Source organism: Archocentrus centrarchus, chromosome 19 (assembly GCF_007364275.1).
Source record: "Archocentrus centrarchus isolate MPI-CPG fArcCen1 chromosome 19, fArcCen1, whole genome shotgun sequence".
Classification (NCBI taxonomy): Eukaryota; Metazoa; Chordata; class Actinopteri; order Cichliformes; family Cichlidae; genus Archocentrus; species Archocentrus centrarchus.
The window spans coordinates 26267062-26282474 of NC_044364.1; the positions used below are offsets into that span (position 1 = coordinate 26267062).

The following is a 15413-nucleotide window of genomic DNA, read 5'->3' on the forward strand; positions in this document are numbered from 1 at the left end:
TGCATCTTTGTTGTGTTCTGGCTTCCCCTGGTTTCGTGTGAAAAAACAAAAATTTTATTTCATATCAGGCATTGCTGCCAGAAATGCACCTGAAACGGCATATCAGAGGCATGGAAAAGGGAGTTGTCATCTCAGCAGCGCTCTCAGTCTGCAGGGTATCTGAATGGTGATTCACTCCCAAGGAAATGCAACAATAATTAATTTCAGTGTTCACTTGTAGCTGTAACAATTCATCGGGAGAAGACCAGGTGACGAATGTGCTGAAAACTCCTCACTGCTAGTGCTCGTCTCCCTTTTAAGGGAAACTGGCCAGCACCAGAGCTGCCTGGTGTGTTAGCAGACCTCCACCTTGTGGTAAATGAATGAAACCACAAAACTTGGGTGGGTTCCATGATCATTGCCTACTTTTGCATTAGCTGTAGCAGGCTGTGGTAAGCAGGCTGTGGGAGGAGGCCCTGGGGTAGACCCAGGACACGCTGGAAAGATTATATCTCTCGGCTGACCTGGGAACGCCTTGGGGTCCCCCAGATGAGCTTGTGGAGGTGGCTGAGGAGAGGGAAGCCTGGGCTTCTCTGCTTAGGCTGCTGTCCCTGTGACCTGGCCCCAGATAAGCGGAAAGGAATGGATGGATGGATGGATGGAGGCTGTGGTAATACCTACTATTTGTTTGTTTGTTGGTTGGTGGGTTGGTTGGTTGGTTTGTTAGTGGAGGTAAGCATCCTTTATTGGATTTACTCTGAATCTTTATAGACCAGAGAATTGATTTCTGATGAACTTACTCACTTGGATACTTCTGTGGGGAGAAGCGTTTACTGAAGAGCTTTTTTTTCATTGAAACTGAGCAAATCTGGAAGATACCATCCTATTCCAGCTGTGATAAAGAGGTGTTTTTGTGGTTGCCTTGCTGGTGCAAAGGTGAAGGCTTGAAAGTGGATATGTAAGTCCTTTCTACCAAGAGTCATCATGGGAAAGGTCAACTCTCTGCCCAGCAAAAGTGATGAGCTGAGATATTGGTGAAGACTCAGAAAGTATACATGTTTTACTGAATTGGGCCTTGGACCTTGTGGTCTTTTTTGTTCGTCTGGACATGTTACATATGTGTACCAAATTTCATACATGAATGTGAAACACAGTAGTGGGAATTGAACTAAAAGTGGCTCTTTAGAGCCATTTTGAAAGGGACACGTCTGAAACCATTAAAATACATACATTTTCATCATATCTACACATCTAAAACCTGCAGGACACCGGACCTCGAGGCCTGGATTTGAGGATCCCTGTCCTACACACACACAGTAAAGAAGAAGAAAACTGATAAATGCACACATTCCTACCATATATATAAATTCATTTATATTTAATCTATTTGGGCTGAAAAGGTGTTGCTTGTCTTTGTTTCATTGAAGATACTTGAAATATAAATACTACTTATAATAAATACTTCAGGATCTTAGCTAGTGCTACAGAAGAGGAGCATAAATAAAGGGAGTAACGTGTTGTGCCAGCTAATTTCAAATGCATCATTTCTATCAGCTCAACAAATATCAGCAAACACACAAACAGACACAGTGTGTCTGCTGGCTAAAGGTCCAGCTGCTGTTTTTCCAGGGAGAGAAAAGTGAGAGACAAGTTCACTTGGCATGGAGAAAGATGTAAGAGGAGGACAGGAGAGGAACCAGAGAGGTTAGATTTAAAGTTAGGGACTGCTCAGTGACATCTGATAGACTGGAAATTTAAAGTTGTATTTTTTAAATCAGATATTAGATCTCTATATGATGTGAAGTTGTGTTTTTCCATATTGTGAAACGTCCTTCAAAACAAATTGAGGTATTCTACTGTAACTAGCATGAAAATAGTGCCGTTTAGTGTGGGATAAACAGGTTAGTTTGCTGTAATGATGTGAATTTACAGTAAAGCAAAGTAAAGTAAACCTCAGAGCAGCAGCACAGATCAGCTGATCACAGCCTGCACACAAAATCTTCTGGAGGTCACAATAGAAATTAGTGAGCTGGAATTCTTTTCCCCATGTTGAGCCACTATAACTGAGTCCCTCCAACTGTTGAATCCCACTGTAACCCTGGACTGTACTCACTTTTCTGTTCAGGTGATGAGACAGAGTTACCCTCCACAATGTAACAGCAAATATTTTTTTTTAATGCTCTTGTTCTCTGCTCATGTTCTACATGTTTTACACAATGTTCAAACTGAGTGCATTCATTAAAATTTTGATTGAAATGAAGTTTGTACTTGCATGTAAATATATTTTTTTTAATATTACATTAATATAGCACAAGGTTCAGTTAGCTTTGTGCAAAAATAGCTGGTCACTATGTCCTCCAAAGAGCTACTTTCACTTTCTTTGAGTACATTTCAGAGCCTGTGCTTTTTCACTTTTACTTGAGTAAAGAAGTACTTCTTAGTATTTTTAGTATTTTTTAACACAAGTATATGTACTTCTACTTAAGTACAGAATGTCTGTACTTTTGCCACCTCCGAACTACAGTGATTTTTTCAGGTGATAGTGGCTGCGGGTGCTATAACTACACCCTAACACAGTGGAGATGCTGCTATCCTGCTGTTCTGGATCCTACAATTTAAAGGCTAGCTTAAAACTCTGTGTCTGAGCTGTAGACTAAGAAGATTTTCTCTTTTACTGAAAAACATTACTGAAGAATCAAAGAAACAGGAACTCATCACAGAGGGGATGCCTTTATTTGTTTATGAGGGATGTTTTAATTCCAAATGGGAAACTGTAATTTAATGCATCTGTAAACAGACCAAAACAAAACAAACATCTTGTACCTCAAAACTGTGAATTTTAGAAAGAAGATGAGATGTCCACTGATGCAACTGAGGTGGAATTTAATTTGTCTTTATATGGCGCATCTCAAGTATTACCTTAGGTGATCTGCACTAATAACTTGCAAAGTAGTATTAGAAATAGCTCAAAGTATCTTGGTATGTTGGCCTGTATTAACTGCTCCTCCCTGAGCCTGGTTCTGCTGGAGGTTTCTTCCTGTTAAAAGGGAGCTTTTCTTCTGTTGGTGCAATTGTTTGGAAATGGAACAAACATAAAATGACCATCAATTGCCCTCAAGCTGGCTCCATGCAAGACCTTGCCTAGGCCTATATCAGCATAACTAAGGGATGGTTCAGAGCAGGGGTGGGCAACTCCAGGCCTCGAGGGCCGGTGCCCTGCATGTTTTAGGTGTGTTCCTGAGCCAACACACCTGAATCACTGAAGTCATTAGCAGGACTCTGGAGAACTTGACTGCATACTGAGGAGGTAATTCAGCCATTTGATTCAGGTGTGTTGGATCAAGGACACATCTAATACCTGCAGGACACCAGCCCTCGAGGCCTGGGATTGCCCACCCCTGGTTCAGAGTCACCTGATCCAACACTAACTATAAGCTTGATCATAAAGGAAAGTTTTAAGCTTAATCTTAAAAATAGAGTGGGTGTCTGTCTCCCGAATCTACTGCAGGTCTGTTTTTAGTCGCTAATCAAGGAATAAAGCATAAAAAAATATTTTGATGGAGCCACTCAGTACTGGGAGGCTTCCAGCACTACGATTGCTAGTGCTAATGACAGCCCTCTCGAGCAAACTGGCAGTGACGTGAGGTTTGTGACGGGTGAGGCACAGACTTGTCTGGAGTCGGATATTCACATATATTAACCCAAAATTATGCCAATGGTTAATTATGCTTTAATCAACTCCATACTGTTAAGCAATAATGGCAAGAAAAACAAAATATTTAATGTGAGGTAAAACTTTGTGTGTGTGTGTGTGTGGGGGGGGGGGGGGGGGGGGTCTCTCTTTTTAAATGAATAAAAAAAAACATGTATTATCTTACCTTTGTTTGAAGATGCACCTATCTTTCACCCTATCCTGCACTGCTGCGGCACTGCCCCCTATCGGTGCGGTACGGTACTTCCTGCCTCCCCCCTGTGTATTTTCACCGTGCATTTATGACCGATTATAAAGAATAAACATGTCACACACATTCATTCAGTATACTGAATAAATGTGTGTGACATGTGGAACATCAGCATGTGCAGCACAGGTGTAATCAAACATGTATATTGGCGATATAAAGAGTGACAGACAGCAATGGGCATGCTCCAGCTGCCTGCTCCATTTACTGTATGCCACCATAGGTGAGCCACAGCACTGCACTGACTCACCCCGGATTTCTTACGTGTTTGAACAGGAGATGCATAAATTCCGCGATTTTGACCATTAAAGTGTTGAAATAATTCATAAAACAGTTTTATAGAGCACTCAAGTGGTCAAATGTATTTTCTCTTATTTATATTTCTTATTTAATAGCCCTCATAGCCACTAGGCGGTGCCACATACAAATAAAACTGTCTGGTCAACTGGAAAAATATTTTATATGACCCTTCTAAGTTGTTCATTTCTGCATGCATATTTATCCAACCAGCTTCAAGTGCTGTTTATACTCTAAATATCATGAACATAGTCTGTCAGAGTATTTAATAAATCTGCCTTCAGGATATCAAACTTTTTGGTCTTATTGATATTTACAGTGTATGTAAAACACTTCATTGTTCTCTTGATGTTAATAAGAGTTAGATGTCTGTGGTAGGCTTCTTCTTTAATAGCCGGACTGATCGTGTCAGAGAAGAAGCCGATCACGTTCAGTCCTGTCACCTCAATGACGTCTTCATTTAGCTATCTCCCAGTCACACTGGAACAGTTTCTGAGGTGACCTGGATTTCACTGAGTCAGCATTAGTCCAGTAATAGTGATGCACTGTAAGTCCTGATTATACAGGTCCCAGTGCTGCAGCTGCAGCCAGCCAGGCAGGCAGCCAAACAGCGTGCAGAGTTATGCTTTGATCTGGGTTATGCAGCGGATTAAAAATGAGGCACTTCACTGATCATATGCAGAACTCTGTGCGCGATGACTCTGACGTGATGGAAAAACTCAAGACAGATTATTGGCTGATGCCAAGCCTGCAACATGCCACTCTGCATCCCTCATCATGAGGGATGTTCTACGAACATGAAGCTGCAAGAAATCACGAGGTAGTGCTGTTAAACACACACCAACATTTTTTTGTTTTTTTTAAAGTGGCATGAAATTTGACTTTTTACAGTTTAATAAAAGAAGACTGCCGGTAGCTCTAAACAAAAACTCATATAGTATTTTTATGACTTGTCAAGAGTGATGAAAAATTTTGGTGAGTGGTCACAGTAATGGTTGGAAAACACTGCATTTAAAGTAGTCTATCATTAAGAACTGATAACTGGAAAGAATCAAATGTTGACTGCAGATGAGTCCAAATATATAAAACTGAAAGAAAGAAAGAAAGAAAGAAAGAAAGAAAGAAAGAAAGAAAGAAAGAAAGAAAGAAAGAAAGAAAGAAAGAAAGAAAGAAAGAAAGAAAGAAAGAAAGAAAGAAAGAAAGAAAGAAAGAAAGAAAGAAAGAAAGAAAGAAAGAAAGAAAGAACGAACAATGTACCAGCATAATTGGTCATAAAATCAACCTAATATGGAATCAAAGATGAACGCTTTTATGTAGATTTTGAACCCACAAACTGATTATTAATCCAGAAAAAGCTGAAAAATTATCAACAATTGTTAAGAGAATTTGCTTTGACACTGATTTTGAATTGATCATTGGAATAGATTTTAGACTGACCAGCAAAATAATATCAAATTAAATATGAAGCAAAGTGACAAAACAAAGTAATCGAGTCTCAACATTATTGTATTCATAAAGTCGGTCATGTTAGTCCTTATAAATCTGATCTAATAGGCTTGATAGTTTCAAAATAGATGTCACTTCTGATAATGCATGTGGGTCTTAGAAGATGTTTTCATGGTGCCAGTGAGTCCAAGTAATAAAAAACATCCCCTCCATTTCCAAAACACAGCACAGTGATTCATTTTTTAATCCAACTTTTTTTTCTTCAAAATCAGTTATAAAAGTTATAAATTTTAGGGTATGGGAACAAAACAGGGACTAGCAAGAGGGACCGTAATTCTCCACCATTAGCTTTTCTTATTGACTTTCTGTTAAATCCAGAATTTAATCACAATCTTTCTCCTCACATACAAAGTTCTGATCAGGTCCTACCATATGTTTAGCACCATACTCCAGGCTTATTTGTGGTTCCTAAAGTTTCTAAAACTAGAATGGGAGGCAAAGCCTTCAGCTTTCAAGCCCTTCTTCTGTGGAACCAGCTTCCAGTTTGGATTAAGTAGACAGACACCCTCTCTACTTTTAGGGTTAGGCCTAAATCTTTCCATTTCGATAAAGTAAGTAAAATTTTATTTATATAGCACCTCTCAAGACAATTATCACAAAGTGCTTCACAACATAACAGCAGAGCAAAAGAGGAGGAAAAAAAACCCCTAACCAAACTAAAGTCTAAAAAGGTGAGTTTTTAGCTGTTTTTTTTTTTTTTAAAGACACCACCAAATCCACAGCACTCAAGCTCAAAGGGAGAGAGTTCCAGAGTCGGGGAGCCACTGTTGCAAAAGCTCTGTCTCCATTAGATTTCAGCCATGTGTGATGTACAACCAGTAGGCCCTGATCACATGACCTCAGAGACCAGATAGGGATGTATGGATGTAAGAGTAAGCTGGTAAGCTGGTGCTTGTCTGTGAAGAGCTCTAAAAGTTGTAAGCAGAATCTTAAACTGAACTCTGAATTTAATGGGGAGCCAGTGCAGTTGGATCAGCAATGGTGTGACATGAGAGTACTAGGAGCAGTAGCATTCTGAACAACCTGGAGATGATCCAAGGAATTTTTCCTAAGACAAGTAAACAATGCATTACAGTAATCCAAACACGATGAAATAAATGTATGAATAACAGTCTCAAGTTCAGAGCATGAGACAATGGATCTTAAGTTAGCAATATTCCTTAAATGGTAAAAACGAGTGAACCAGAGATTTGACATGAACATCTAGAGTGAAAGCAGAGTCAAAGGATACCCAAAGGTTCCTAACGAAAGATTTAGCAAATGTGGCAATGGGACCAAGAGTTTCCATTATCCTAGGCACAAATCTGTCAAGGGCACAACCAAAGACTTCAGTTTTTTTCTTCATTAAGTTGGAGAAGGTTAACAGCCATCCAACTTTAGATAGAATCTAAGCACCTAATCAGCATCTGTAACTTAGAAACATGTTCAGGCTTAAAATAAACATGTAACTGAACATTATCAGCATAGCAGTGATATGCCTTCAAAGGTGCTCAGGATATGCTGTAAAGGGAGCAAATATAACAAAAACAATAAGGGCCCTAAAACAGAACCTTGTGACACACCACAGGCAAGAGAAGTAGAAGAGGACCTGTGCCCAGAAACAACCACAGAAAAGTATCCTTCAGATAGATCTCCAACCACTCCAGAGAAGACCCAGATACACCCAGCCAGTTTTCCAGCCTACTGTATCAAGCACAATTTGGTCAACTGGTCCAGCATCACCAAAACAGAACATTCTCCTGCACCACTTTGCATCAAAATGTCACTATAAAGTCTAAGAAGAGCTCTTTCTATAGAATGAACTCTATGAAAACCAGACTGAAATTTATCAAGGATACGGCGTTTGTCCAGTACAACCGTAAGCTGTTTAGCTACAACCTTTTGTAAGGAAAAAACAGTAATTTTGAAATTGGTCTGTAACTGTTGAAAATAGAAGGGTCAACCTTGGATTTTGAATCATTTATCCTAGGCGAAGGTTTTGAAACAGGAGCTAATCTCATTTTAACAGGACAGATTTTGTCTAAAATGGAAAGACAATGAACATTAAGAAGAATTGTTGGGTGCTCAACACCATTAAAGGGGGATAAAAATAAATTAAAACTCTCAGAGCATTTAAGATGTGAGAACTAACCACACGGTGAACATGAGACAGAGGAGAATGATAAGACAAGCTAAAAAGAATACAATGGTGAACAGAAATAAAAATGTCCTTAGAATAAATATAATCAATATTTAAACCCAAAGTAAAAACAAGGTCTAATGTGTGTCCTTTGACATGTTTGAGGCCAGACACATGCTGGGTGAAATGAAAAGAATCCACAGTGCTGATAAAACCTCTGCTGACAAAATGCTGGAGGATAAGAAATCCCTGAACTCCTTTAAAACTATAAATAGAAAGCTTATAGTTAGAGCTGGACCAGGTAACCATCAGTTATTCTGCTATAGCAGGGATCCTCAAATCCAGGCCTTGAGGTCCGTTGTCCTGCAGGTTTTAGATGTGTCCCTGATCCAACACACCTGAATCAAATGGCTGAATTACCTCCTCAGTATGCAGTCAAGCTCTCCAGAGTCCTGCTAATGACTTCTATAGTTGACTCAGGTGTGTTGGATCAGGGACACAACTAAAACCTGCAGGACACCGGACCTCGAGGCCTGGATTTGGGGATCCCGGTGCTATAGGCTCAGGCTGGATTTCCCATGATGCATTAAGCATTTCTCCTCAATTTGCCTTTTTTCACTTCTAATATATTTATATACAGGTCAATAACTTTTGTCTTTTCTCCTGTAGTTTGTGTTTTGACCTGCTCTCATTTTTTCTTTTTTCTTTCCATCACCCCCCCAACCAATCAGTACATTTGGTCAGAACCAAATTAGTCACAGGGTCCTTTAACAGTGCTTTAGGAATTTTTTAGAAAGGCTGTTGTTTGGGATATCTCCATGTGTTCAGTATGTCTTTAGCATGTAAGTGGGAGCTACAGGTGTGCACACTGATATTGGTTTAGCGCCCTGCTTAGTGAAGAGTACTCCAACTGCAGGGAATTACACTGATATGTAGACAAAGATAATATAAGAGACTTCTGGGGGACAGAGGATTGGAGGGTTTTGCCTTAAGCAGATGGTGAGATGATGGTTGAGGTGGCTGTAGCTCAGTAGGTAGAGCAGGTCACCTACTGAGCAGAAGGTCAGCGGTTCGATTCCTAGCTACTCCAGGCTACATGCCAATGTATCCTCGGGCAAGATACTTAACCCCAAGTTGCTCTCCGACCGTCCCGTCGGAGTATGAATGTGTGTGAATGATAGTTAATTAAAAAGCACTTAGCTTAGCAAACATGGAAGTGCTTGTATGAATGGGAGTACATGGGTGAATGTAAACATGTTGTAATAGCGCTTTGAGTGCTCATACTGGGTAGAAAAGCGTTATATAAGAGCTAGTCCATTTACCATTGCATAACAAACATGGAGTGGGACAGTGGGCCTTTCAGGAAGCTTCCCGCTGCATCCATAATCTGTTTGAACATGTTCTAAGCTGTGTGATCTCATCTTGCATCCTACTGACTCAAATCACTAATTTAATTAGCATTTTCTGCAGACACACTGGAGACATTTCTGGAATAGTTAATCACAAATACTACAAAATATATAAACATACTGTATATAAGGCAAACTGCATTTATTACAGAGCAGTTTTCCTCCATAACCTACAATGTCCAAAGAGATTCTACAAATTTAACCCAGTGGTGGAAAAAAAATATTCAGATCTTGCTGATGTGCAGCCCTTAGTGACAACAGTTTATTTACCTGTGAAACAAGGTAAACCAAAACTGTGAGACAAATGCTGCTCTAAAAATCACTGGCAACTAATAAATTATATAGATAATACATAGTTGACTGCAAGTGGTAAATTTAAGTTGTAATTAATGAAAAAAAAAGAAATTCCAGTGAGGTACACATCAGCTTTTTCACATATCAACGTTTTTAAGCTTGTTACGCTTTTTGTCGAAGTGTAGGAACCAGGAAATGCCCATGCGGAGGGAGTAGCCTATATTTTGAGGATAAATAAATCAATTTATTCTAATATTACAGATGCCTTCCTCACTTTGAGCCATTAACCAAGATGCGTCAAGTACATGCATATAGCTGGAAAGCTGTTTTTATCTATATAATCAATGTACTTTGTTATTACAGTTGGGCTGCATTGATTTCTACAAATCAATACATTTGCTAATTATTTTGTCCAATTAACTGCTATCTGCAAAAGTGAGACTCTTATTTAACTTTATCTGAAACACCTGAGAAGCAACTCTACCAAATGGTAGCCAACACAGTTGAAGCACAATAATTTACATTCACTTGGATGGAAAAGAGAGAGCCAGTCAATCTATGGACAGCAGTTGGTTTTCAGACAGCAACCAGTTACCATTGAATGTGTCATCAGTGTGGCCCAGCCTCAAGTGGTCACTAGAGGAATTGCACTTCTATCACATATCTTCTGTACAAGAATCACAACTTTAGAAACTGCAACTGCCATATAAGTGTAGTGCATTGAAAAAGTGCAACATAATTTTTTTTTTTTTTAAATTCAGTTCAATTCTATTTCAAATCACAACAAACAGCTGCCTAAAGATACAATTTAAAACTGTTCTTTGCTAAGTTGTCTGTTATTGGTAGACACGACACTGGTTCATTGCGTGAGATGGGTTCCTTTCAAAGGATTTTTTTTTTTTTTTTTTTTTTTTAGAAGAAACAGCCTTTATTGTCCCACAGAGGGGAAATTTGGGTGTAACAGCAGCCGCAGTTATTATTCAGTTCAATTCAATTTTATTTTATTTATGTAGTGCCAAATCCCAACAAATAGTCACCTCAAGGCATTTTATATTGTATGGTAAAGACCATATAATAATTACAGAAAAAAAAAAATCAATGAATCAAAATGACCCCTATGAGCAAGCACTTGGTGACAGTGGGAAGGAAAACCTCCAGCTGAACCAGGCTCAGTGCCATTAACATTAATATGGAGCATTCCTTAATTCTAAAATAGTACACTGTACTGCATTTTAACAAATTATTTTACAGTGAAATTTTGCTCTGAAATGTTTGACTATGACTGTAAATGTAGACAGTTATACTCCACCACTATTTATAATGTGCATAATGCACTTTTTAGACCTATGTAAACTTTACAGTTAAACCTAAACCCCTAACATGTGAACTGTTGACAGGTGAAAATGGAGGCGGCACCTACATAATCTTCTGCTGGAGTCAGCTATAAGAGGGACCGTAAGCCCTGACTGGCCCTCACAGCAAGCCTAGCATAGAAGTCCACTCATCTGCTAGACAGACCAGTGCTGCGCTCACAACCACTCGTCTGGCTGTTCTTCACCCAAGCAGCCCGGTGAGTAGACCATCATCGCTATTATTACACCAGTCAGTGCTGATATACAGACACCATCTGGATTTATTACAGCGGTCAGAAACTTTGTTGCTCTACTGCAGCTCTGTGCATGTCAGTGAAGAATGTGGATGTCAAGAAGTTTTGTTTAGTAGAAGAAAATACTGTAGTCCGGACAAAAGTTTAGATCTCCAGAGATCAATGTGCTTGTAATGAAAAGAAAACAGCATTTTAGGCTTTCATTTTTAATGTGATTAAACATGACAGAATAAATTAGCTCTTGAATCTTGTGTTGCAGATGATTGTTTTGTATTGTGGGTGCCTCAGACCTCTATTAAACAGTAATATAGACACTAATGCTATTTAGGACTCTGGTGAAATAAGAAATGTTATTTTTACAGTGCATCTAAAAAAATTACCTACATTCCAAACTTAGTCCAAACCAGGAAATGACACTACACCCCAGATATTTAATTCAATTCAGTTTTATAGTGCCAAATGACAACAAACTGTCACCTCAAGGCACTTTATATCGTAAGGTAAAGACCCTACAATCCATCCTTTGGTTGTTTTTGTTGTTTACTTTGTTTATCAGACAGGTACATTTACCATTCGCTCGACAGACAAAGGTCTAAAAATAATTTCATAACAAGCACATACACTTATGTTTTGCCTATGTAATGGTATCTAAAAAAAACAAAGAAATAATCAACTTTCAACATTAAACCTAGAACTCAAACAAAAGCAAATCTCTTAACATGAGATAATGGATATATATATATATATATATATATATATATATATATATATATATACACACACACAAGCACAACCCACATGTTTGTTTATTAATTTAACCTTTATTTAACCAGGAAAAACACACTGAAATTAAAATCTCTTTTTCAAGCGTGTCCTGGGCAAGACAGTTGTAACAAAAACAAGCAAACAAAATTTTTTAAACAGAAACAGAAAACAGCCATACATGTCAACAGGATGATGTATTCTTGATGTTTTCTTTTCTTTGCCATGTTTTTGTTCTTTTCATTTTAATTTTTTGTCCTTAATTGTTTTTCTATTACGGTTCATATTGGTTGCTTGTTTTTGCACCTTAAAAGAATTTCCAGGAAAAATGTCTTGCCTATATGTATAAATTAGATAAATCAATCTGAATTATTAATATTTAAATCTGAATATCAGAGAAGGGTAACTTTACAGTTTTTAGTTTCTTTCTTTAATTCACTACCACAGAAACCTTTCATTAAGTATATAAGACATTTGCATGTTCAGTAAAAAGCTCTAGGATGCAGCTTCTTCTCACTACAACAGGTCAAATAATTAATGAGTCAAATGAAAGGAGAGAGAGTAACCTATTAGACCATGAACTGTTTGAGAGCGCTAAACTGACAATATCAATCAGAGGTATTGTAGTTTTGTATTTTCCCTTTTTTTCAAAATCAGTTGAGTTTCATTGTCTTTCTACATTTCAATTTAGGTTGTTTTTTTTTATTGGTAAAAATGTTTACTTTTAGTTAGGTTTTTATTATTTTCAGTGTCAGTTTTAGTTTTTTTAAATCTCATAATAGGGAGGGTGTTTGTCAGGAGCAAAATTGAGGACGTTCCGAACAGAAATTACACTTCAAACTCAAACATTTCCAATAACCTTGAGTATTTAACCAATATAACCGCATTAATGTTTAAGACCTGTTCAGGGTTGTCAGTGTTATTGAGACACGGTGAGCCAATTTAATCACTGATGCCCTCAGCGCTTAGCTCAGCATTTCTACGGTGGTGTCCTTGCTTTAACAAGATTACAAGTTCACCACCAGCTTGAAACAGAGAGGGAGGGCACTTATTAACTTGAGCCAGGGATTATCAGTAATTGGGTCATCCCTGCAGAAAAGGTTGCAATATAGTCTACCTCATTCAGGTGCTGGGAAAAATGAGAGTGTAAGTCCTGGCAGGTGCTCACTAGATCAGTAATAGGATTACAAATAGTAATGTCAAACAGAGGTGACAGGAGCCGCATGGTTAAGCAGAATATTTTAGATAATACCTTGCTCCACACTAAAGGATTTACAGATAATAACCTAGAGAAAGTTGCCCTTTACTTCCATCTTTTTAACTGCTTTTTCCCCATTGTTTCCAAAATAAAGATTTCACCACGACGACTACACTTCAGAGAGGTGTCACTAACGCTAACAGCCCGCACACACGTTCTCATACATAACTTCTCAAAATGAATCTTGAGCCACCGAAACCTGAGATCAAGTCAGCCACTCGTGTCAGCGGAGGCCCCGCCACCCCACGCAAGGGACCCCCCAAGTTCAAGCAGAGGCAGACCCGTCAGTTCAAAAGCAAGCCTCCAAAGAAGGGAGTCCAGGGGTATGCCTTGAATAATTTTGCCTCTTCAAGGCCTTACAAAAACTAAAATAAACCTAATCAAATCAAGTGGTTTGTAATCCTTGTAATGTTTTTCTTTGTAGCTTTGGAGATGATATCCCTGGAATGGAGGGCTTAGGCACAGGTGAGTTTATGTTAGGATTAAAAATAGTTTCCATGCTATGCAGGTGCCTGAGCAGCTTCACATCTGTGCATTTTTTTTCCCCAGACATCACTGTCATTTGCCCATGGGAGGCCTTCAATCACCTGGAGCTGCATGAACTGGCCCAGTATGGTATCATCTGAGCCTTCCCACATCTCCCTGCAATCCCCTGAGGATTACAGACCACCTTCATGCACTTCAAACCATCTGCCTCAGGATCCATCTCCTATCTTTATGTGGAACTACTGAACCATTATGAACTGTAACAAACACAAAAAAATGGAAAAAGAAAAAAAAAATCCACAAAAAAAAACCCCTTCTCTTCCCAACTATGGATTCCTTCTCTGATTCTTCAGCTCACACACATCTGCTCATGTTTAGGATCTGTTGTTTTTAAATCTCACCCCTTCACACTAGATCTGCACTGTTATCCAGCCACTCTTCACTTTCACTATCATTGTCTCTCTCCCTCCTTTTCTCTTCTTTCCTGTTCACCTTCATGGACAAAACAACGAAACTTACGCAAGCAAGGCAGCCTCAATTTGAGTTTAAGTGACAAACCCGTGAAGTGGGTGGGTTCCCATTTCACGTGCTTCGGCACCTCTCTCGCCATCTCAGAGGTTTTTCCATCAATGCCGAACCTATAAAACACTAAACCTGAATTCTGTAGAGAGCAGACACCAGCTTGCCATTGCTGAGCGTAATATTTCGAAGGGATAAACATTAACCCTAGAACACTAACATGAGTTTTGCAACACTATCATTCTCATTTTCACATGGGTGAAAAATCACCAGACATTAGTGTTCTCAGGTTAATCAGATATCCCTCTATTCCCTCTGGTTGAACATTTAACTGCACCAGGACACAGAGATCTTAACGTTTGTGGAATGTGGAAGTCTTCGGGTAGTTGATGCATGTGAAGAACAACCTTTGATCTTTTTACAACACAAACTAAGAAATAAACCACTTCAGTCTGACTTTAGTAGATTATAAATGTTCAGGAAACCAGTGTCTTCACTGCAACTACCAGTAGTGCATGTGTCCATCATTTTCCTTCATATCTCTTCTTATTTGTATATCTCCCATGTGTATCAGTGTATATGCAACTATGTATTTTATGTTTATTTCTAATACTTTCACACAACACTGCTGTGCCCTGTGTGTGTGTATATTTGTGTTTTTAAGCTCATTATTTTAGCCTTCATTTGTTGATCTCACGTAGAGTAGGTTGTACATTTTTCATCGTTGTCCATTATTCAGTATTATGTTTATTTCATCTCTATAGCCCTCTCTATCATCATCATCCTATTGCCCCCTCAAACTTGTGTCTTTCAAAACATTATTCTAACTGAGAAAATGCTGAGAAGCTTTGACGATGTAAAGCTGGTGGATGCACTGTAGTAGTGAAAGATGGCAGAGGAATGAATGGGATGGATGTTTCAGTAGAGATCTGAAGAGATGTGTAATGGAGCTTTGTCCTCTCTACAGGATGAGGGATAAAAATAAAGCATAAAAAGAGGAAAATAAAAATGGTTTGTTATTCTTTCTAATCAGATTGCTCTTAGGAGGATTTAGCTTAAAAATGAGTGATTTTTTTTGCCTATCTTGCATTGTAAATACAGTAGACACATGCATGAAAGAACATTTAATTAGATGTATGACTTCCTTGTCCACTCATGATTAGAGTGCCATTTTTCACAAACATCAATTTATTTTTAATGTAGTGCAAATATAAATATT

General features: G+C 38.5%; 1 protein-coding gene across 1 annotated transcript; it reads left to right on the plus strand.

Annotated features, from left to right (window-relative positions):
• The first annotated feature begins 11003 nt into the window (after positions 1-11003).
• On the plus strand, positions 11004-15203 carry pde6gb (phosphodiesterase 6G, cGMP-specific, rod, gamma, paralog b). Its single transcript, XM_030754424.1, has 4 exons — positions 11004-11133; positions 13284-13512; positions 13614-13654; positions 13739-15203. Exons 2-4 carry the CDS (start codon positions 13367-13369, stop codon positions 13813-13815), a joined length of 264 nt encoding a protein of 87 aa, XP_030610284.1. The 5' UTR covers positions 11004-11133; positions 13284-13366; the 3' UTR covers positions 13816-15203.
• Positions 15204-15413: the final 210 nt, after the last annotated feature.

Coding starts and splice junctions, on each gene's coding strand:
- pde6gb (XM_030754424.1), top strand. CDS start 13,367: ATGAATCTTGAGCCACCGAAACCTGAGATCAAGTCAGCCACTCGTGTC. Junction 13,513..13,613: donor CCAAAGAAGGGAGTCCAGGG/GTATGCCTTGAA, acceptor TTTTCTTTGTAG/CTTTGGAGATGATATCCCTG. Junction 13,655..13,738: donor AATGGAGGGCTTAGGCACAG/GTGAGTTTATGT, acceptor TTTTTTCCCCAG/ACATCACTGTCATTTGCCCA.